General features: G+C 33.6%; 1 protein-coding gene across 1 annotated transcript; it reads right to left on the bottom strand.

The window, feature by feature from the left end:
* Positions 1 to 427: 427 nt before the first annotated feature.
* On the bottom strand, positions 428 to 23,348 carry LOC129905001 (uncharacterized). The gene is made up of 17 exons (XM_055980411.1): positions 23,137 to 23,348; positions 13,931 to 14,028; positions 12,631 to 12,743; positions 12,268 to 12,530; positions 11,900 to 11,939; positions 11,549 to 11,811; positions 11,215 to 11,254; positions 11,036 to 11,126; positions 3,293 to 3,498; positions 2,965 to 3,105; positions 2,142 to 2,226; positions 1,921 to 2,030; positions 1,691 to 1,837; positions 1,441 to 1,596; positions 1,152 to 1,268; positions 865 to 1,062; positions 428 to 743 (listed from the first exon to the last, which is right to left on the bottom strand). Exons 1-17 carry the CDS (start codon positions 23,346 to 23,348, stop codon positions 594 to 596), a joined length of 2,430 nt encoding a protein of 809 aa, XP_055836386.1. The 3' UTR covers positions 428 to 593.
* Positions 23,349 to 25,310: the final 1,962 nt, after the last annotated feature.

Here is a 25,310-nt window from a genome sequence, read left to right as displayed (position 1 = left end):
GAAATAATAAACAACAAAATTTCTCGCAAGTTTTCAAAATTAGAAATTAAAACTAGTAATGAAAACATAATTTGTAAGAAAAAAACAAAAATAATATTGAAAAGAAGAAAATCGAGTCCACTAAATGCACAATGTGTCTTTAAGAAAATAATTCCCCCTCAAATACCCACAGTTAATAGAAGATATCCTCCTAGGATAGAACAATCTTCTCACCGGCGTGCCGGTACCTAAAATTATGATTAAGAAGAACTTTAGAAATTCATTGTTTAAAAATGAGAGGAAAATCCTCTATTTATAGACAACAAATGGTAGTGTGAACAAGTGCTTATTGTGCCTTATCAAAAAAGTCACAACCTTTCAGAAAAATCACAACTTTTTAAAAAAATCATAACTCTTCGTAAAAGTCACAACTCTTTATTTTCCATCCACGACTTTCAAAACCCAACAATAACAACAAGTCTAATGAACATTTTTAATGTCAAGTTTCAAATGATAAAATAGAGCATATGAGTTTGAAATAACGGTGTAAGATTGTGACTTGATATAAGTCATTACATTGATGGTGCACTAAGAATATTGTCACCGAAATACAATCATGACCATATCTTGATCCATTGATCATAACTCACTGAAGCTATAATTCCTTTAGCAGGTGAATCTGCTAATGAAGTAACTATATCATCATGTGCATTATATGACGAAGTTATGTTGCTCTGGTAGACCGGATTCCACAACTCCAAGAACTGCAACAACATTCGACATGTATCAAAATATATCGAGACATTACTCAATCCAAGTCTACGAAGAACTTATATATGAGTCCCAACACTTGAGCAAAATATGTCCAAGTTGTGCTAAGCATACCTTATTGGAACCAATTACCACCATTTGAGCGTACGCGGGGTGAAAAATGCACGACTGAAACTTATTCTCACCGGAGAACAATTCAAATATACATTTTCCATCACTAATAGACCATATTCGTGCACTATCTTCGCTCACAGATGCCAAGTAATTCCCAGTTCTATCCCAACAGATTGAACTAACGTTGTTAACATGTCCCTATAAATCAAAGAAAATAAAATCACATTCATACAACATGTAAGAGATTTATAACAAGTTTGTCCAATGATTAAGAATAAGCATCTTACTTGTACCCTTTTCTGGATGTTATTAGTCTCGATATCAAAAATATTTATAATATTTTCGGTAGAACTTGCCAAAAGATTCCCAAGTTGAGGTTGAAATCTAACTTGTTTACTCCCTCCCTACATTTATACCAAGAGCAAATCATCAATACAAATTTTTATAATGAATAATAGCTAAATTGAAATGGAAACAACTAATTAACAAATTACGAAGTCTCCGCTTGTCAAATAGAGCTACTTCTTTATCAACATCTAAAAATAAGAAAAAATGGAAGGAAGTAGAGACACCAACCTTAAGAATAAGTTGGCAATTAAGCCTATTGACATCCCACAATCTAATTTCATTTTTGTGATCGCAAGAACTGAGAAGACCGTCCTTTGTTGGGTGATAATCTACGGACATTACATGCCCATCATGTCCATCAAGGTTTCGATAAGTCTTGCTAGGCTGGGTAATGACAAATTGGTGACATATATGTGCAATATTATGGTTGTAATAGACACAAATCAATTCAAGAAATTGTAGCAATAGAGGTACTTACCTCAGCTGCATCCCATATCTTCACAGTTTTGTCAAAGGAAGATGTTGCAAACATCATTGAGTTTGGTCTAAAACGGACATCTGTAATACCCTGAGTATGACCTTCTCTACTACTAAAACTGTTATTTCCCAACTCCCAAATCAGAACCTAAACATACATCGCGGTACAAATTCATTACCAAGAGAAGTTGAGATAAAAATATATTTCTGTTGAAAATAAATTAGGCAAACCTTCATATCGCGTCCCGCAGTAGCCAAAAACTCTCCTTGTGTATTGAAGTGGCAACATAAAGGCTTGATATTTGTTGTGCAAAAGTTACGAATCTGTTTAAAAGAGATGCCTGTAAAGCAATATAAAGTCAATTATATTGGGGTAAAGTTATTTCCTCAATAAAAGAATATTGGATAGCTAGGTGAGTATTAACCCTAACAAAAGATATGTACATATATACCTTTTCGTTTAGCTCTTTCCATCCATGTACAGGTTGAATTACTTTGACTTCCGTTGCCAGTGACAATAGCTCTGTCTTTCACAACCTACAACTCAGGTATATATATATTACATGTGCAAGAATAAGGTATAATTTATTCTCAAAAAAATGATGATGTATCTCAGTAGGGGTGGCAAATGAAACGGGGGATTCAGATATGGATTGATCAAAGAATCAGGTGAAAATATATAAAATATTCGATTTGACTCATACTTGATATGGATAAAAATGAATAAACTCAATGGATAATATATATGAAGTACTTTCAAATTACAAGATTTTTTTCTTATTTTTATTCTCTGTTTATGTGTGTTTGGTATGAAGAAAAAATATTTTCATGTATTCCTAGAAAATATTTTTCTGATTTAAGGAAAGTTTTGAATTTATTTCCCCATACTTTATATATGGAAGTAATTTTTCTTAAATTAGAGAAAAATAGATCCATTTGAAAAAATATTTTTCAAAACATTAAAATCAACCAAAAATAAAAAAATTGAAAAATATATTTCTTCATATCAAACACACCCTTAATAAGTGTACTTTTTAGAGGTTCTTACAGTACCGTTGCATATTTAAAGGGAGGGCAATCGATGGGTACTCATGAATTATCCATATTTTATGATGGAAAATGTGGATTAATCCATTTTAAATGATTGGATAATCAACCCATTTAAAATGGATTGAATCGATTGAATAACCATAAATTTTACTCATTTTATCTAGTGAAATGGAAACACAAACACATGAATGAATTTAAGAAGTAGATGAAGAAAGTTGATCTTACTAATGCCGGAGTACTCAATGGAGTTTTTCTCTTTTTTCCGCTCTGCATTACAGGTTGCTTTCCATATCTTCCTGTAGGAGCTATTGTTTGTTGATATGCTAATAAATTCCCCAAGTTTCTTTGATTTGATTCAGCATACACCTATCCAATGTCAGAAGATGAAGAAAAAAAAAGAATAAGAATTAGAAAAAAAATTCGATCAATACGCTTGTGGTCGGGCCCTTTTCCGAACCTACGCATAGCAGGAGTTTTAGTGAGATAGCTTATTATATTTTGTTTCTCAATCCCTAAAAGCGAAATGATAACTTGAGTATTATATTCAACTTACTCGTGCATTTTTTCCACTCGATTCACCTTGAGTGCCACTATTTCTAAAACTTGCAAGGGTACGTTTGAACTTATTAGCATAGTATTCAGCTGCTCCATCGGGTAATGTATTTTGTTGAGGAAATAATATTGCTCTCGGAAACTGTTCCTTTTGAGTGTGCACTGGCCATTGTTGATGAGGTGCTTGTTGGAGAGATCTATTGTTCCCTGCAGGTACAAAAAATCAAAAAGAAATTTAACAATTAGAAAAGAACTTATCATGCAATTAATGAAGAGCACTCATCACACCAATTATATTGCTACATCTAAGTTTTAAAGTTTGTTTATTTCATACTTTCTTCCATGTTAGTTTCAACTTGAGTTTATGCTCAAACTACACTAGTTGGAATTCAAACTCAATTAGACAATTAATCTTATCTGTCAAAGATGGCAACTCAATTTCAATTTTAAAACTATCTAATTTGGACCCAACTTGCATTCACATATGCAAGATTGTTCTTATCAACTTGAAGTCATCATCCTTGTCAAATTGAACACAACTTTATCATCCTTGTCAAGTTGAACACAACTTCTAGTTATGGCAATATTAGGCAAGCCATGATTCTAGGATCTTCCAAATGGTGGCTTAACTTTCTTATAAATAGGCATGAATATGTAAGTGTTAGAGAAATGGAAATTGTAAGAAAGTGTGTAAGAAAGAGTGCATTAGAAAAGAAAAAATAGAGAGCAAAGTTCTTATGAAACAGTGAGGTGCCGAAGCATTTATTGTGAGAAAGTTGTGAGAGTTTTATTTTGTGTGTGTAGTATTTTGCTCCTTGTGTAATAAAAATATTATTTTGATCCACTACACTTTCAACAAGTGGTATCTGAGCTTTGGTTTTATACACGCCACGATATCAAATATGTTCCAGTTTCAAATCCCAAAATTAACAAAATCAAATTATGGCAACTAGAGTATCTAGATGAAAGTCCTACTTGGTGCAATTGATTGTTGGGATCTGATTGAAATCGGTTACGATGTACCGACAGATGCAACAGCTAAGCCGGCTCTATCAAATGAAGAAAAATGAGTGCTGGAAAAAAATCGAGAAAGAGATAGCAAAGCGTTGAACGCAATTTATCAAAGTATTGATGAATCAAACTTTGAAAATATCTCTGGTGCAAAGACATCAAAGGAGGATGACTCGTTGGTTTGGCACTTGAGATATGAACATCTTGAATTTTCTGGTCTAAAGCTGTTAGCAAAAGAAAAGATGGTGAACGGTCTGCCAGAAATAAATTCACTCGATCAACTATGTGAAATCTGCATCAAAGGAAAATAACACCGACAAAGTTTTGAAGTTGGAAAGTCCATAAGAGCTAGAAGATCACTCGTGATTGTGCATTCGAATTTAGCTGATCCATTTGACATACCATCACTTGGTGGAAACAAATATTACCTAATTTTTATTGATGATTACAGTAAAAAAAAGTTTGGTATATATTTTGAAAGAAAAATCAGAAACACTTGAAAGATTCAAAAAGTTAGAAGCAATGGTGGAAAAATAAAATGGGTATTATCTTAAGATACTCAGATTTGATAGAAGAAGGTGAATACACTGCAACTCTATTTGAAGATTTTGTTAAAAGGCATGGAATTATTCATCAGTTAGCAGTTAGATACATACCTCAACAAAACGAAGTCGCAGAAAGAAAGAATCGTACCATTCTCAACATGGCAAGGAGTATGGTGAAATTAAGCATTTATCAAGAAATTTCTGGGCTGAAGCTGTTCAATTTGTAGTTTATTTATTGAATCATTTTCCAACAAAAAATATATAATATATGACACCAAATAAAGCGTGGAGTGGTCAAAAGCCTAGAGTTAGACATCTCAAGACATTTGGTTGTGTATCATATGTCCATGTTCCTGAATAGTTAAGAAAGAAGCTCGATCATAGAGGAGAAAAGTGCATCTTCGTTGGATATTGTAATGACCTAAAGGTCATTTTCGACATTTTTGATAAAATTACTATTTTACCCCTCCCATTAGTTGTCCTGAGTCATTTTAGATTGGATATGAAAGTTGGTTTTTGAAAATCTTGTGAAAAGTTGAGGTTTTGCTAGAAAATGAGTTTTAAAAACTTAAGTTGTCAAATTTTGAGTTTCGAAGTCATTTGGAGTTTCGAGTATCGGAATGAAATTTCATAGATTCCATATATTCCGTAATATGGAAATTAGTCTAGTAGACTTTTCGGAATTAGATTCGGAGTTGAAACGTGGAATTTAAGTCTGAAATTGGAAATTGAGTTACAGTTTGATCCAAGTTTGACTTTGGTCAACATTTGGGGTTCGGATGCTCGGATTGGATTTCTGATAGTTCCAGTGGTTTCAAAAGGTGATTCTAACGCTAGGTAGAGCTTCGTTGTAATTTTTGGAAGTCGTGAACTCATTTTAGTATTTTGGAGGCCTAAGTTAGTTTAGTTGTGACTTTTCGAGTTTCGAGTCAAGAAGACCTCAAATTCAAATTTCGTCAGTTCTAGTAAGTCCAAAATATCATTTTCAAGTTAGTGGCATATTGTTTTGTGTTCGGGAAGCTCCGAATGAGTTTTGGGTGGGTTTTTAAGCTTCTTTGATGCTTTGACGCTGTTTCAGCAAATTTTGGCAACTAAAGGTTCATTATTAGTTTTAAAGATCAAAAAACTATTTCAAAACTTCTAAAATTTTGAACAAGAATTATAAGACTTATCTGCAAAGTTTGGTGCATTTTTGCTAAGCCAAAAATGGACTTTTATTGTAAAATAAGAATAATTATTTACCGAGCAGAAATGATATTTGATTGGGCAAGCGAGTTCAAAATTGAGTTTTGATTGAAGGAGCAAGTCCGTATCATTATTTAAGACATTTAGAAAAAAGAATCGTTCCATTTCGCTAGCGTATGAGGGATTTACAGCTCTTTTAGTGAAAATATAAGTTGTAGATTTTCTAATGCAAATAGAGTTGTACATGTATATAAATTTCAAACTGTGTTCATGTGGTATTTTGAGTATATCAGGAGTTCTAGAGCTCGGAATGGAGTGACTCTTGTGGATTTCTTCTCAATATAATATGGGGGTTAGTATACTCAATTCGACATTTTATCGTGATTTCTTCATCTGGTTTTCTTTTCTTATCCATAAATTTCTTGGGTAAATTGGAGTTTTATCGATTTGGGCTCCATTTTTTGATGAAAAAGGTATATTTAGGATCCTTTTTTTTATGAATAACTTAATTTTGACATAAATTTATTGATTCATTGATTATTTTCATCATATTAACCGCACGTATAATTTGGATTTTCCCAGTAAAGTTAAACTTTACTAAATTAAGGATTTCAAGGTCGATTTTAACTCCATTTTTGATGAAATTTCATATTTAAAAGTTCCTAAATATGGGTAAGATATTTTTTCAAGAAATATTTCATATTTAGTTGGGGTTTCGGATCTGAATATTGGGGTTTTCTCAAGAAGATGAATTTTAGTAAAATTGGTGTTTGAGGGCTCATTTCAACTCCAAATTCAAATTGATTTTCAAAATTAGTTTCTAAATACTTCAAGGGTCATTTTCATGTAAAATATTTTGAATTTTCTTTTTATTTACGAAATAGGGTTTTTCGGGTGTTTCGATCCGATTTTTAAAAATATTGCTTTGGGTATCGTTAGACTCTTGTTCTTATTGTAATTACATATTTGAATAGATCATCTTGATTCGGAGCGCCAACATAAGAGTAAGGCTCAAGTTTTGGACTAGTGAAATCGAATTCGAGGCAAGTGAATTTCTAAACATATTCTAAAGCCTATACGATCATATATTCGTGTCTTATGTGTTGAGGATTGATAGAAAATGGTGTTAAGAACTATTGATATTCAAATGAACTTGTTGATAAAGAGTGGGGCGATAAATGGAAAAATTAAGATGAGATGACATGTGGTGTTCGTTGTGATAGAACCTTGGGCTTGTTGTGAATATTTGGATATATTTATATGTTATTGATATGATATTGATTAATTGGGTGATTGTAGACTATATGACATTATATGTGAATATCCATTCTGTTTTCACTCATTACTTATTCATACACTTAGTTGTGATGGCTGAGGAAGTGATATGAGTGTGATACTGGATATTGAGACCGAGATTTCTTCGATCGAGATGATTTGCCGAGGTCTTTTTCGCCGGCCGAGGTCTTTTCCAACGGATATTATGGCCGAGATCTTTTCCAGCGAATGTTATAGCCAAAGTCTTCTCCGACAGATGCATGGTCTATGTGAGGCCCCCATAAATTTTGGTCTGAGGTGATTAGCAGATATGTATCATTAGGGTAGACATGCATCACGATATGTGACATTGCATTGCATTTCGCTTCATCATACATCTTTTGTTATTGTCAACGGGTTTACCTCTAATATTCTCCAGATCTTTATTATTGATTGTGTTGATTTGCTTGCGAATTGAATTGTACTGTTTTTGAGGTATATGAATACTGTGCTATTAGAACTATTAGATTAGGTTGATTTCTGTGCAAGTTGTAGTCTGAGGGTTGGATGGTGTGGCAGGAATACATGTATTTTACTAGCTTTGCTTAGTCTTAGTTGTTTACTTGCTGGGTACTGCGTTGTTGATACTCACTCCTTGCTAACTACACTTGTGTAGGTTCTGAGCCCGGACAATGACCCAGTTTTTCTTATTTTCATCCGTGGCTTCTGAGGTGATTCGAGAGGTAGTTGTTGATGTCGTCCATCTTTCATGTACCTCTTTACTTATTACTTTGTTCTATTCGAGAGACAGAGATTGAGACTTGTATTTATTTCGTATCCTGTAATTAGAAAGCTTGTACATGTGACAATCAGTCCATGGAGGATTTTATAGTTGACTAAGTTACCACTTTATCTATATTCATTTATCTAAACTGTCTTCCGCTTTTACCTTCCATATTTATTGGGTTTAGGCTGACTTATCCGGTGGAAAAGAATAAGTGTTATCACACCCGATTTTTGGATCGTGACAGATATGATAAAAGAAGCAAAACTTACAGATTGTATAATCCTCTCACGAAGAAGGTGATTATCTCAAGAGATATTGAATTTGATGAAGGTGATTATCTCAAGAGATATTGAATTTGATGAAGGTGATTATTAGAAGTAGAGTGAAGAAAAAATGAAAGTTGAAGGGTTGTTCTTCCATGATGAAGATGATAATGATTTTGTTGATCAAAATGAACAAGGTGACAGACAAAGTCCACCACAAATCCCTGTTGCAACAACTTCTTCAATATCTGCATCACCAAGTAGTAGCAGCTCAAGTGAATCTCCAACAAAAATATGTAGTCTCCGTGAGGTCTATAATGGTACTGAACCCATAAAGACAACTCTCAACTATTTCTTATTATGTTTAATGGCTGAATGTGATTCAGTAACATATGAAGAGAAAACTGAAGATGTTAAATGTCAGAAGGCAATGGACGAAGAAATTACTGCCATCAGAAGAAATGACACATGAAAGCTAACAAGTCTGCCAGAAAGACATAGTCCTATTGGGGTCAAATGGGTGTACAAGACAAAAACCAACGAACAAGAAAGTGGAATTAGTCTACTGCAGCACTAACGATCAGTTAGCAGATATATTTATGAAGCCATTGAAAGAGGAGGCATTTCATATGCTCAAAAAAAACTCAGAATGCAAAATTGAGTTTGAGGGGGGGGGGTGTTAGAATTCAAACTCAATTTGACAACTAACTTCATGATCAAAGATGACAACTCAATTTTAATTTGAAAACTATCCAACTTAGATCCAACTTGCATTCACATATGCTAGATTGTTCTTATCAACTTGAAGCCATCATCCTTGTCAAATTGAATACAACTTCATCATCGTTGTCAAGTTGAACACAACTTCTAGTTTTGACAATATTAGGCAAGCCATGATTCTAGGATCTTTCAAATGGTGGCATAACTTTCTTATAAATACGCATGAATATGTAAGTGTTAGAGAAATGGAAATTGTAAGAAAGTGTGTAAGAAAGAGTGTATTAGAAAAGAAAAAATAGAGAGCAAAACTCTTATGAAAAAGTAAAGTGTCAAAGCACTTATTGTGAGAGTTTTATTTTGTGTGTGTAATATTTTGCTCCTTATGTAATAAAAATATTATTTTGGTCCACTACGCTTTTAACAACACTGACATGAACATACACATATAGCATAATAAATTTATATTTTAGAATCAAATTAGGAAATACATTTATATTAATAAATATATAATAATTTTTCCTTGCCATAAGACTAATAATAAAGAAAACTCTTAGTACACTTTTTCCTTTTATATTATAGGCATAAGGGTGAAAAGAGAAGACCTTACAGAGATTCCCATTATAAATCCCATTATACGACCTCACTCAGAAAAAAAAAATCATTGTCAATCTCAAAAATTTAATTTTTAATATTAAAATAGATGAAATAACTATCTCCATTCTTATCACTAACTAAAAAAATGTCATCGGAGATGAAATTCCGAATGTCTGAATTGTAGAGCTACTTTGAACTTGGTGTGGCAAATGTTTTAGCAAGTAAGGGAGCAAGAATGAAGCAAACTAACTCCTTTTTGTGTCGGGAAGTTCCATTGATGTTTGTCTTGGGTAAATTAGAGGCAAACAAAGTAAGAACTTTTCTATTAGGCATATCAAACCTTCTTGTATATTGGATAATATGTAATAGTTGTACTACTACCAGTACTCCCCATCCTCCTACTAGCAGACATTCCGCGCTGCCACTACTATATGTACCGAAGCATATTGGGGTCGTTTGGTTGGAAACAAGTTATTTCAGAATTAATTATTCTGAAATTTGCTATCTTGGGATAAGTTATCCTGTCATCTATATGGAATAACTTATCCTATCTATATGGTATAAATGGTGGGATAAGTAATCCAACCTTGGCAGCCAAACAAAACACGAAAATTTTATCCCTAGACTATTTTTTTTATCCCAAAATTATTTATTTTTATCTGTCACACCAAACGATCTCTAAGTGACTAATATTACTATCTTGTCAGCCAAAAAAAGTGGAAGTAGGAAGAGCCCTAGAGTGTAGGTACCTTTGAAAAGTACACTTATTAAAGGTATGTATGGTATCTTAAAAAATATTTTTTAATTTTCCTATGTTTGGTTAATTTAATTGTTTTTTTTAAAAAAAAAAAATGGACTTACTTTACTCTAATTTAAGAAAAATGACTCCTATACATAAAAAAAATTCAATTCTTTCCTTAAATTAGAAAATATTTCTAGGAAAACATGAAATATTTTCCTTCATACCAAACACATCCCAAAAGGAGAAAAAGAATAAGGAAAAAAAACTTGTAATCCGAAAGTACTTATTTTTTTAAAATTAATAAGAAGCAATGGATTGAATTTACCCATTTTATCCATATCAAATATGAATTGGATAGAATATTTTATCCATTTTCATTGACTCATTTTCGTCCAACTCATAGCGTACCCTAGTAGACATATATAATAATGATTCACAGTAAAAGGGATTTATAATTTTCTACACTATTAAAAGTCAGCTAGTCCTCTTCAACATATATGCACATTTATCCTTTTAATGAGTTGCTTATGCTAAAAGCATTTACAACTTATCTAAATATTCAAACATCCAACATCATCAATTCAAAAGACAAAAAAAATTACAAACTAAATGCAAGATATTTAAAGCTAAATTAGAAACAAACCTGCATCTAAGAGTGCTGGTGAAGTAGGCAAAGCATTTGTAGGGGCATTTATATTTGATGGTCCTTCCAAGTTTATGTCATGTCTGTTACCCTGATAAGAATAAAAACTTGTATCTTATTTCCAAGTAATTATTTATCGAAAAACTTGCAAGTTAATGTGTAAAAAAATGTGAACGTACTCTTGAATTTCCCTCTGATAGAACAGTTGACATTTGATAGCTGAAGGACATGAACATACAATATACAAAATTAGAAGATTCTAATACACAAAATCAGCAACCAAAGCAATGATTTCATATACAAAATATATTTGGAATAATACAATAGTTGGTTCTAGTTATTACACTAAAGAGCATTCCCAAATAGACAAGTTTTGCATGAAACTCTTGACCTTTCATACATCATAAATTCATAATTAATAACAACACACATACAATCCACGCCACTTTTTTTTTTTAACATTTAAGAATCATGAAACAGGAATTCAAAATTTTAATAATTCATGTGTATTACCTAGCATTGCTTGCAAATGGAATTATGTCATTCCTTTCATTTAACTGATCAAGAGACAGTGAAAAGTCCTCTAACAATAATTCTGAAACCATCGATTCTATTTGTTTAGGATCATTGGAGTCCATCACAGGAGAGGACGCCATCAAATGAGGTGACAACGTCACAGGCATCACATTAGATATTTTTTCTCTTGTATGATCAGAGGCATTTGTAGGGGCATGCATATTTGATGGTCCTTCCAAATTTATGTCATGTCTGTTATCCTGAAAAAAATTAAAACTTGTAACTTATTTCCAAGTAATTATTTATCGAAAAACTTGCAAGTTAATATGTAGAAAAATGTGAACGTACTCTTGAATTCTCCTCTGATAGAATAGTTGACATTTGATAGCTGAAGAACATGAACATACAATATACAAAATTAGAAGATTCTAATACACAAAATCAGCAACCAAATCAATGATTTCATATACAAAATATATTTGGAATATTATTTCAAGTTACAGTACAAATAGACAAGTTTTGCATCAAACTCTTGACCTTTCGTACACTAAAGAGCATTCCTAAATAGACAAGTTTTGCATGAAATTCTTGACCTTTCATACATCATAAATTCATAATTAATAACAATACACATACAATCCACGCCACTTTTTTTTTTTTAACATTTAAGGATCATGAAACAGGAATTCAAAATTTTAATAGTTCATGTGTATTACCTAGCATTGTTTGCGAATGGAATTATGTCATTCCTTTCATTCAACTGATCAAGAGACAGTGAAAAGTCCTCTAACAATAATTCTGAAATCATCGCATCTATTTTTGTAGGATCATTGGATTCCATCACAGAAGAGGACGCCATCAAAGGAGGTGACAACGTCACGGGCATCACATTAGATATTTTTTCTCTCGTATGATCAGAAGTATTTGATTGATTTGCATGAATGTCGTTAGCCACAACGTGTTCCACTATAGATGCTACCTAAGAATATAGAAATCAAGTATATATTTAGTTTGCATATATATATATATATATCAAATTAAACATGTATAATCATTGTAAAGGTCCATAGGTAACACACCTTATCAAAGGATTCAGCATTGAGTATAGGAAAGTCAGGGAACACAGAGATATATGTTTCATAGAATTTACTCCACCACATTTGTAGGAATGCTTCTTGAGAAGAATTGACAGCTGAAATGAACCACAAAATCAAAATTAGTACTTCAAAGTTTGATATCACATTATCACATCAATTCAATTTCATCAAATACTAAAAATTCCAACATGAGGTAAGGGTAAAAATCATTTACATTCCTCAACTTCCCTTTAAAAATCAAAGGTTCCCCTCAAGTATGAACAATAGATATTCTCTTCCCCCACACCATCCTATAGAATGTCTATTTTATTCGTCCATCTATGTAATATCTTTTATATTACTTAGAATATTTTTTTTTTAATTATCTAAGTATTTATATATTTTTATTTAAGTTCATTAACATTATAAGTAGAATAATTTTTTTTATCTTGTCACTAAATCTAGTGTTATCTTTTATGATTATTATTTTAATAGTATATGAATTAAACAAGTACATATGTATATAGATACATGTTTCACTTCTCTCTTATCTCGTATGTCTATAAAACAATTTTGGTTGTCAATAATGAAATGACTTTTATATTAAAGAAAATAAAAAATTAATCACAATACAAATAGATAATCTTTGAAAAAATATTATAGAATATACCTCTATTTTTATAAATATTTTAATATTACCTGCTTTGAAATATATTTAAAAGTTATTATTACCTATTATTTTTATTTGTATTAATAAATATTAGAGTTTTGATTATTATTAAAATATTAACTTTTTACTCTGCTAATTTATTCCATTATAAAACCTCAATAACTTATATACTCAATTAGCATTTTTTTACTTTTATTTTTTTGAATAGAAACATAATTTTTTTATTTTATAGAAAATTGTTACCTAGTTTAACAAATAAAAAATCATGATTTTAATGAAGAAAAAAGAAAATACAAAGGGTAAAATAGACTTTTAAAAAGTCAATTAGAAATTTGGGGGAGGAGGAGGAGAATAATTATTGTTCATAGTTGAGGGGGAGTTTGATTTTAAAGCAAGTTCGGATACGATTTTCACCTTATTAGGGAATTCTAATGTAACCTCAACTTATTAACAAAAATTTCAAGAACAATGTACCATATATATGTATTCATATGTAAAAGTTACCAAACAATTTAAGCATAAGAATTTATGACTCAAAAGCAACCATTTCTACAACACATCTGTTAGTTCATTAGAGGATCAGTTTTTAAAATCTGATTACAATAATAAAATTCACTAAAAGGACTTACTTACCATCAAAATTTTGATTAGCAAAAATTTCACGACAAAATGTCTCTCTTGTCTGATGTAAACCTCTTATAGACATGTAATCGAGAATGACTTGATCGAGTCTGAAAACAAACAAACAAATAAATAGAGAAGCATGATTAAAAATAGTCAAACAAAAGGAATGCTCAACATCAAACTGAACTCTTTGCTAATTATAAGAATGATCAAAGATGGAAAAGCTAGCAGTTTCAAATTAAATAAAGTTATCGAAGATACTTCTGCACTACTTAGACAAGCCACAGTCAAGTGTATCAAGTTACAAAATAACACTAAGGTGTAATAGATTTTGCTATAAATAATTAGCAATCTCACACGTAAACACTTACAAACGTTGAACCTCCAAATTAACCATGATGAAGAACAACTGGGAAAGATGAAAAACCCCTTTTTTTTCTTTATTTTTGTTATGTGTACTCTACTTATTATTAAAATAATAAAATTTAAAAGTAAAGTAAGAAAAAAGTGTACAGCTATTGAATAAATTTGAAATACTTGAGATTATGTGATCTAATTCGGATTTGAATTTAATTGTTAAGAACAACTTACCATATATTGATTTGTCACTATTACCTATTTTCTAATGTCCAGCAATTTTTTTTTTATTTAATCCAATTACTTAATCTCAGAAAAAAATTAATCAGAAAATGAGAAGCATTTCAATGGAACTCGGGGCTTTGAGATTATGTAAATCTTATTACCAAAAAAAAAAGAACAAATTACCTAATGTAACACCCCGAATTTTTTTTAAGCTAAGACCGAGTCATCCTTCATATGTGTATGGGGTTGTACCGAATGATTCATAATTGTTTGCATGGGTGGAGGATAATTCTTTAGTGTGAGAATAGATTTGGAGATGAATTAAGGTCACAAGGATCCTCTAGCACAAAGTCGAGTTGAAAGGTTCCTTACAAATTCAGTTTCGGTAAAAGATTTTACTTGGGTCAACTTAAAATGATCATATCTCCTAGAATATAAATAATTAGGTGTCCCATGACCTATAAAATTAAAGGTCTATGAGTACTCTTTCCAACGCCGCCAAGTTTGTGTCATTTCGAGTTTGGAGTAGAAAGTCATGATTGTTTTACTGAAGCATGTCCGTACAGGACAATTCAACAAGATCACCTGCTAATTTAGCGACTCGCTGAATGGTTTGGCGCCTAGCTGATTGAGCTCACCGAATGGACCCGAAAACCTCCAAAATCTGTTATTTTAGGTGATCTAAAGCGCCCTTTCAGTGACTCGCCGAATAGTTCGGCGAGGAAACCTCCAGCTCGCCGAATTGGCCAACAAGACTCATTAAAAGGTCAGTTTTCTCAATCTTACGACCAACTAACATTCTTCTACGTATAGATTTCTCCTTCTCCCAAAAATCAAGAACTTCAAGAAAGGAATTTCTCCAATATGGGAAGATTTAAAGACTCCAAGTTCAAGATCTCATTTATGAATCCTAAGGTTTTCAATCAAATTTCTTCCCCAAACTTTTATTCCAATGAATCCATGGGAGAGTTTCTCAACTTCATGCTACAACGTTCAAAGCCAAATGCTTTTCTTCAATAATTCCTAAGATTCAGGTATGTAAGAATAATCACAACGTTGGATTGAGTTCGTCCTCGTGCCTTACATCTTCATTGAGTTGAGTTGAGTGAGTTCTGAGGTTCCATGAATTGAGTTCCTGAGTTATCTATAATTTCTGTTGAGTTTTTGTATATAAATTCATTACGATCCAACCCACCGGGCCATATGAGCACCCACTATACACCTTAAGGAAGAGAACCTTTACATAAAAACGGTTGCGGAATTTAAGACAAACTTGAATAATTAACAAAAAAAAATTTGAAGAAAACTCTGTTAAAAATCAGTTCATTCAATTATATAAAACCCCCAAGGATACTAGTCTAAACAGGTACAAGAGCTACTAAGAGTAGAAATAAAATATAAGGCCAATGACTCAGCTTTCACCAAGATAAAGAAAAAGTAGAAGCTGCTGGAGAATTGCTTTCATCTTCACCTACGAAACATAACTGACCCTGCAACCAGACTATGCCAAGTGGCATAGCAAAAATAGTATCAGTACAAATAACACGTACTAGTAGGCATCATCGTTCAATCTGATACCCACCGCATAATATATGAACAAAAAGTAAGAGATATCATAGTACTTAAACTTCCTCAATTTAGTCACCCCAACCCAATAAGTTCACTCCTTGTTCTCACCCTTAGGGTATTTACCACCCTAAACAACATGGTTCCACTACCATCTTAGTCACAACTTAAAACCTGTGGGTTAGGGACCACCTTACTATTTTTCCATCACCCCAATAGTCCCCACCTAGCAACCTTAACCGTTCAATGGTTTCGCCCAACCCTCACTAGTTGATCTAATTGTCTCACAAGATAAAGCATATCCATCTCACAACCACACTCCCCAACTCACCTGATTTCTAAATAGCCATTATCCCTACCTCAGTTATTCATGGAAATCACAATGGTAACACTCTCTGGCAACTATAAACCTCAACTTCTAAGTGTATAAATATAGAATACGATTATACCATATAGATCACATCCAGGCCTAACAAGGCCCATCCTCTTACCCACCAATAAGCGTATTGATGATCATAATTCTCTATATCTAGCATGCCTCAACTTAAGAGTTCATTTATAGTTCTTAGTCCATGGCTCATCTACCACTAACCTTATTATTACATGAAAATGCATATACCATCAGGTCCTCTCATGGGACCATCCACACACACATACTTGGCCCTCTCAGGGACCCAATTCAGTCATATTTATGTCAGAACGTGATACTCGATTCAAGAATATGTCGGAACATAACACCCGATCTAAGAATATATTGGAACATGACATTCGATCCAGATACATATTGGAATGTGACACTCGATCCATATATGTGTCGGAATGTGACACCCGATTCAAACATACTACATTCACAATTACATTCAATATTCACAAAATTTATATCACCAAAAAAAGGTTCATCACAAAAATAGATCAGTAAGTGCTCATTTATATAAGGACTAACTTGTTACCCCTATCTGTACACGTTTAGGCATATCATAAGTAACTCAATCACACATTTAAGACAATTCCGAGAATAATCAATGTCCACACTACCAAACCTTACAGGTCTAACCTCAGAATCTACTAGTTTTACTTTTCTTTACGAGATTCTATGCCCGATAAAAATTAACTAGCTGCATACAAAACATCACAATCAATAACTTCTCAATTCACTATAGCACCTTTCTACCCAGGTCACATTTGAATTTGACCCTATCACAATTAGATCTCTGCTCGTAACCCATGACCCACAACTTAGTATATGAATTCTCATTAATTTTCCTTTTATATTACACAATAGGTATACGTTTACTACTCAGAAAAGAGAAGATTAGCCTACTTGGGCTCCAAACATTAGCGTAGAGATAACACTACTGAAATCATTGGTTCCAGGTGCTCCATTGGTAAGACCAGATTGAATTCCATGGGTTGAAGCTTTCGAAAAGCTGTGATTCCCTCCCCTCCTCTTCTTCATTCAAGAGCAGTTTTTTTGGAGGGTTTTGCAGAAACCCTCGCCTCTAACATCAACTTGAGAGAAGTGGAGAAAATAAAAAAAATCGCGACTTAAGTTCTGTCCCACGATTTTCTACTCTAGCAACGATGCCCCGGTGGGACCACCCCCCTCTAATGGGGTAGTGGGACCCAGTCAAGCCAAATTTTAGTAATTTCTTTTAAATCAAAATTAACGATGGTTCTGATTGTACAATAGATACCAATTTACCCCTCGTTCGTCTCCAAATGACACGTAAGGAAAGGTACGAGCAGGTTTAGGGCTCATTGCAGGAAACGACTGTTGCCCATAATCTAAGGAAAATTTGCATACTCCGAGTTACGGTACAAATGAAATCACCTCCAATACACACTTAAAAGGGATTATCCAAAGGAGCTGGACCCATTTTCAAACCACACTGACCCACCCGTTCCCGCTCTAGCAAGAATATTCCCACTAGAGCGGCGCCGCCGGATGGGAGAAGAATGGTTTCTCCCATTCTCTATAATTCCTCACTCAAAAACTCCCAAAACTCTCTCAAATCTTCCACTCTGATCGCTTGTTTAACGGTATGAAATCATTCTTAACTTTAACTACATGCATTTACATTTAGTGCTCAATCATGACTAGGAATTCGTAAAATCAAAGGTCAATAGGGTAGTTTTCAACTCCCTTAGAAATATTTCGATTGCATTTCTAGATTAACGTAGCATGGGCTTTCCCTTATTTCCATAATGTCTCCCTGATGTCTTGGGAATAAGGTTAACAACGATTTTCACCCAAATCATTGAGTTGAAATTATATCTAATTTAAAAAAGAAGAGATGAATTGAGATAAGTTGAGTTTTAAGCTAAGTCCAAAAGACACTAAATGAGTATTTTGAGTATTTTACTCACTTGATGTATATGAGCATAATAAAGTATTTTGAGAGTAGTATTGAGCACCGATATGGGGTGAACCCATAAACTACATAGCCAGCATAGGATAAAGGCCATGCCTCCCAAGTCCTAAAATAATGGACTTTGATTGATTGTGGATCCATAGATGTTGATGTCCATTACCTTGGCAAGGTATTGGATAGATGTGGCAACGATATCGCTTTATTATATTGTCACTAGCTCATAAGTGATGGTTGTCAGTTAGAGAAACTCCCTAATGAAATAAAAATATCATATTTTTATATACTAAGATACATTTACTTATCCATATCTTTTAAAGCATTCTCTGTACGTATCACTTGCTTATTTGAGTTGAACTATTTCAAAGTTAAGTCCTTTGAGTTGAGGTTGAGTACTGTTGATTGTATCCCCTTTCAGCTATTTTACATATTCATACATTTCATGTATTGACGCCTTTTTGGCCTGCATTATTTTACGATGCAGATACAAGTACTAGAGATCATCAATAGATGCTCTGTTGAAGATCTAAGTCCTTTCTAATAGTTGTGAGACCTCCTTACTTTGGGAGGAATCATATTTATTTCATTCATTATTTGAGTAGTTACTTGGAGGTAGTCGTGGGCTTGTCTCGGAACTTTCTGAATAGTTGATATAGGCTTCATAAACATAGTCGAGTTGACTAGAAGGATACTTTCAGAGTCTTTTTTAAACCATAATTTCATTATTGAGTTTATGACGTTGAGTTACATTATACTTTGAAGTCTTTTTCAATTTATCAATTATTTATTGATGATGATGTTTCTGAGTGCCCACTTGAGTTAATATCTATTAAATTGAGTCTTTCGCTGAGTGATTGAATGAATAATCAGATCGAGTGGTTTTCTTGAGGCCAGCAATGGTCTTTGAGTGCCGGCCACACCTAAGGTACCCTCTCGGGGAGTGACTTCTAAATAAACAACTTATTTTATTGTATTCTCTACAATTCCCTAATATTTGAAAGAATTCTAAAAATTTCTACGCTCTTCTACTCTCGCATACATCACTTTACGCGATGTATCGGTCAGATACATCACTTTATATGATGTAGTGGTTGGATGCATCACTTTATGTGATATAGTGGTTGGATGCATCACTTTATGTGATGTATCGGGACAAACATGATGTATCAAACATTGAGTGATGTTTTCAAAATTGAGACATAATATATTGGGACGACATACCTAGACACGATGTATCGAAATGTTTTTTGGGATGTATTCTAATTTCACCAAATTTAAGAATTTTTTCTAATTTGAAAAAGAGTAGGGATTGAACGTAATTAATAACTCTTAACACTGAGATTTGTGTAATCCCAAAAAAATGCTAACAACAAAGACTTGATAAGATAATATAGCCTAGGTAAGAAATTAAATTATTGTTGACTAGATACCTTAGTTGCCGTTTGGCCCCAAGTTCCCAAATATTCTTGTAAAGTTATTCTTGGGTGAATTTTGGAGAAATTTCACTATGCGTTTGACCACAAAATTTTTCAATTTTTGGTAAAGTTTAAAAAATATTATTTTGTACGTGTAAGTTCTAAAAATTATTTAAAATACCTATAAGTTTGTGTTATCGTTTTATAATGAACATTATCTATTAAAAAAACTTTATAACATAATTGAGAACAATTAACAACAATAAAATAACACTATGGGCAATATCAATACATTAATCGAATAAAAATACCCATTATTAATTGGCCAAGTAATAAATGATGGGTGTTTTTATAAAATATAAAAGTTTGGAGTAATTTTTAAATTTTTAGAATTTGGAAACTTGAGATTTTTGCCAAATATATTTGCCAAGTAATGACAAATTATATGGACAAACATTAGTTCCCAAGAATTTTTCAAGTTTTTTCCAAAAACTACTTGGGGCCAAATGCTTACTAAATATCATGAAATTTAGTGATACCTAGCGGTAACTTAATAGTTGTTACAATGGTCTAGTCAAGTTATAATAACCCAAGACTTCATTAGCTCCATTCATACATATATGAAGTTACACATATACGATATGTTAGAAATATAATTCATAAATATGTTCTTTAACTTGGCATCAGATGATATTTATGTCTTTCTATTTTGGGTGTGCACAAGCTGACATTTAAAATTGTATAAAGTTGATCAAACACATGTATCCTACGTAGCATAATATATGTTAGACGTCAAGTAAGATGCTGCGTAGGATGTGAATTGCCACATAAGATGCCAAGTAGGACGTGTGTGTCTATTTGTTCAACTTTATGATAATTTAAATACCTACTTGTGATAAGACCAAATTAAAAAATATATTTATGTATTATGCCTTTTATCTATATACTATGCAAACATTTCAGAGAATATTTTTGTTGAAGGACCATCAACCATCTATGACCTTAATGATGATAAATTAGAGTCAAAAGATTCAAGAAATAAATTTTTCTTTAAAAAAAAAGAATCAATGAACAATATTCTGTAACGTCCTGTCCTCGTCATTATGTATAGGACAAGGAAAAAGGAATTTAGGCTAAAAAACTTCGGGTAGTAACTTCAAAAAATTTAAGCCTAGGCTACACTTGGATGAATTCCAAGTCAGGTGAAGTCTAGGGTGACCCAATAATAAGTGAGGGGTAGAATCAACAATCTGATTGAGTTATATGATATCCAAGAAGATATGGAGTTTCTACGGCTTCACAAAATCGCCTTTGGGCGAGTAAAACTCCCAAAATTTAATTTGGCGTGAAGGATATGATTTAAGATGCCATGGGATGAGGGTGTGTTGTAAAATGGGAGTTTTAAGCTCAAGTTTTGAACTCTCTATTTTTGTGCAACCCGCCAGAGTAGGATTATTCCCTCTATAGCGGGGCTTGCAGAGCAGGATGGTCCCGCTGTGGCGGGACAGTCGTGAACTTAAGTCGGAAAAAATCTCAAAATGATTTATTTTATTTCCACTTCAATTTTAAAGGAACAGAAATGACCTAGGTCAATGTCCTACTGGTTTCCACCCCAAATTGGTGCCAAATATAAATAATTCACTCCCTAAACTTGTAAATTGATTCTTAGAACCCATAATCTATGGTGGGTGATCTTGAGGGAGTGTTTTAGCTTGAAAACTAACGAAGTAGCCCTAGAATGGGGGTTAGGATCATGGGTTTGTCCTAGGATGAGAATTGTGTTATAATTCATATTAGTTAGGCCATTTTGTTGATCCTTTATATGCATTTACTGTTTTTAGACCAAGAACAAGCGGAGCGAACCCGGAAGGGGAAAGCCCTTGCACCTTTGAGTGGTTTAAGCTTGAATTTTAGGTAGGTGATGGTTTTGTACTTGTTAAATTACTGTATTGTAAGCATATGTGTATGTGAATAAGGAAGCATGCTATGAGTTACGTGAAATAATCACTACTGGCCTGATTTATGATAAACCTTTTCTTGGTTATATAATGTTGATTATTGATTGTAATTGTGGATGCTTGTATGCTGGATCGGGTATCACGTTCCGACAAATAATGAATGTTTGTAGGTCCCATGAGAGGACCCTTATGTAAAATTGCATGATATTGATATTGATGGACTATGATCTTGTTGAGTACAGGTTGAGATAGAAATAGTTAAGTTATTCTGTATATATTTTCTTACTATGCTGGGTTTACTTGTCCATAACTCGCTTACTGGCTAACCGCGTGATCCTACCAGTACATTGTTGACTTTGTGTACTGATACTATACTTGTTCTATCTTTGTTGAGTAAAGGGCATATTCAACCGGTTGCGAAAGACCTCACTTAGAGGAGTGATATTATCCGAGTTCAAGGGTAAGATATTCTTTCAGGCAGTTGAGGATTCTCTTTTATTCTAGTCCTTCTTTTAGGACTTAGATGTTCGGACACTGGTTTATTCTTTAATGACTTTTTTTGGGGATTGCATTCCCTTTGTAGACTTGTTAGTTATTTAGAGTTTTGGTACAATTGACTTTCAGTTCCTAAGATGAGTTTTCGCATGTTTGGGTTGATAACTTGATATTTATGAGTTCGTGGGAACTCATATTTTGTTGATTAAACCTACTTGCGCATCTTTAAAATTATTTATATCTTAAGATTGTTGTTAGTTGGGCTATAGTAATGGTTCTCCCACCGAAGGGTTAGTATAGGTGCCAGTCACAGCAGGTCGCGATCATGAAAAAATTAGTATCAAAGACCTAGGTTCGTTGATCTCATCGTACTAAAATGAGTCTAGTAGAGTCTTGCAAAATAGTATGGGGACGTCTATATTTTTCTTCGAGAGGCTACTGATCTTGGGCGCATCTATGAGGCCATGTTCCATGTTTGCCTATATTTGTTAGGCGTTTTGGAGAAAATGTTGGAGATAAATGGTGAGTTTTGAATGAAATACCAATCAAGTGCAAACTAAGATATGTGTTTAACTAAATGTAGGAAGTTTGAAGAAGTACAAGAAATAAGGGAGAAAATTAGCCTACAAGCATGATAGTAACGCGCCGCGCTAGAGCCAAAACTTCAAAGGCACATTCTAGACGCTATAGTGGCGTGCCGCGCCAGGAGGAAAATAACAAATTCTCTGCAGATGCGATAGTGGCGCACCGCGCTAGAATACAAACTATAGAGACAACTTCTTAGCGTTATAGTGGCGCAACGCGCCACTACATCCCCAAAGGCTTTTTACTTGTTTATTGTTCTGGGTCCGACAATAATTGAAGAATGATCAGGGGGCGGGATTTCCCTCTTCAATGGTACGGTACCAGCACGGTTTCGTAAAACGGAACTTAGCTTCTCACTGACTACATCAGAAGCGAAATCCTCAACTTCAAATACAATGCGAGCTGGAACAGGGCATTTAAATAATTTTTTAGGGCTGGTGAGAGCCAGCAGCAGCATTTTCGATCTGAAAAAGAAGTAAGAGCAAGAAGTTCACAAGCATTTTTAGGTTCCTTTTCTTCTTCTTTTCTTGTTCTCATTAATTTGTATGAAGTTAAACACTTATTTTTATCATTTGAAAATGAGTATCTAAGCACCCAAAATTTAGGGCTATAGCTACGAAGTCATGGTTTAATATTATTTGAGCTTATTTGATGATGGGTTATTAATTTTAATTACTCTTGCATTCTTGTGGTTATGAATTTAATGTTTAGCCAGCATTAGAATATATGTGTTGTCTATCTTGGATTCGAAAGAGGAAAAGTAAATAGATCAAAGAATGGAAGGAATGTTTTCATACTAGAATAACCTAGGATGATTCGTAGATAGGATGCTCGTGACACCTACTTATATACCATATTTGGTTATGATAAAGGATGATAGTTTAAATGAGTCTTTATTATTTTATGTCTATTTCCGCTCAACGATATAGTTAGGTTGACGATAAAGATAGGCAATTATAGGTTGAAATACCATGATTGGATCAATAATCCTTTTTTATCAGTAATTAAATAACCCATCGGAGACTGAGATCGAAGAATAGTAAGCTTGACTTCAAGTTATGCTATTGCCCTGAAATTTCTCGTAATCTAATTAATACACGTAACTACTGCATTGTTTTTATTTGTTGAAAATTTTCTTACATCTAAAATCATTAATAAATTATCTCAAATCCATCACAAAATTGCAATTAGTGTAGTTCTTTGGAAAGAAATAATTTGCCTCATTAAGGTTCCTGTGGGTTTGATATCTGGCTTGAAAGAACCACTTTACTACTTGAGAGACTACGTACACTTGCATGTGCAATTGTAGCCATAACAGGAACAGAAATTTAGGAAACGTTTCTTTATCTTCTTTACTTGGTACTATAAGTTGATTGCAATTGGTATTTGGTGATCCAAATTGGTATCTAACTTTTTTTACTCTTTTGTCCGTAGATGGTTAACACCTGCAATAATAGTGTTTGGACCGTAGCTCCAGTTGAACCGAAAGAAGAGCCAGTTGTACGAAGGCGTGACCGAGGTAGAGGCAAAAGAGAAAGGTGTGGCAAACAGAACCCACCAGGGTTGAGGCTCTAGTTGAGGAAGTACTTGTAGAGGAGGTCCTACCCGCACCCCAGGATGAGTTAGACACGAATAGGGAGGTTGAGAAGGAGGAGAATACTGAACAAGTGGAAGACAACCAAACTGGGGATGCTGGTCTTCCCCCTTTGGACCCCATACTAGCGCAGTAGATCATGACTTTTTTGAGTGAGTTGGCTAGTACTGGAGCCATTCCTACTGTACTCACTGCACCAGCCCCTATTGCTCATTTGTTTGATGTGGCTTCCCTCTTGGTAGATAAGGTGGTAGGCACTGATGTCCTTTTTAGACCCTTCATAGGTCGATTCATGATCGACACTGAACATGACATGCTCGAGAATATCCTAAAGCTTAAGACCTCAGTTTTCCATGGTTCTAAGTATGAAGATGCATATAAGTTCATCCTAGATTTCTATGAGAGGTTGCATAAGTTGGGCATTGTACAGGGGTAGAATTTGTGACTTTTCAGTTGTAGGGCGAGGCCAAGCAATGGTGGTGGGCTTATGTGGAGTGTCACTCGAAAGTGTTTCCCCCACTTACTTGGGTCCAGTTTTATGCCTTATTCCAGGAGAAATATCTGCCATACACTTTGAGGGACCCCCAAAAGAATGAGTTCATGGCCTTAGAACAAGGTGGTATGTCGGTGGCTGCTTATGAAGCCAAATTTCATGTGTTGTCTAGGTTATGCTACTTAGCTAGTAACTACAGAGAAAGAAAGAATATGGTTTTTTGTAAAAGGGTTGAACTTCGAATTGTGGGTGTTGTCAGTTCACATGACTTTTTCATGTAGGAGCTTTAATGAATTCACTAATTTTGTGAAGAAGGTAGAGGGTGTGAGGCG

This window comes from Solanum dulcamara, chromosome 10 (assembly GCF_947179165.1).
Source record: "Solanum dulcamara chromosome 10, daSolDulc1.2, whole genome shotgun sequence".
Classification (NCBI taxonomy): Eukaryota; Viridiplantae; Streptophyta; class Magnoliopsida; order Solanales; family Solanaceae; genus Solanum; species Solanum dulcamara.
This window is presented reverse-complemented; position numbering and strand designations above follow the sequence as displayed.

What these genes read in the sequence shown, in the direction of transcription:
- LOC129905001 (XM_055980411.1), bottom strand. Translation starts at nt 23,348, where the DNA reads ATGCTGCTGCTGGCTCTCACCAGCCCTAAAAAATTATTTAAATGCCCT. An exon ending in CCATTCGCAAACAATGCTAG is followed by an intron (nt 11,940 to 12,267) that starts GTAATACACATG and finishes CATGTTCTTCAG; the next exon opens with CTATCAAATGTCAACTATTC. An exon ending in ATTGCCAACTTATTCTTAAG is followed by an intron (nt 1,269 to 1,440) that starts GTTGGTGTCTCT and finishes GTATAAATGTAG; the next exon opens with GGAGGGAGTAAACAAGTTAG.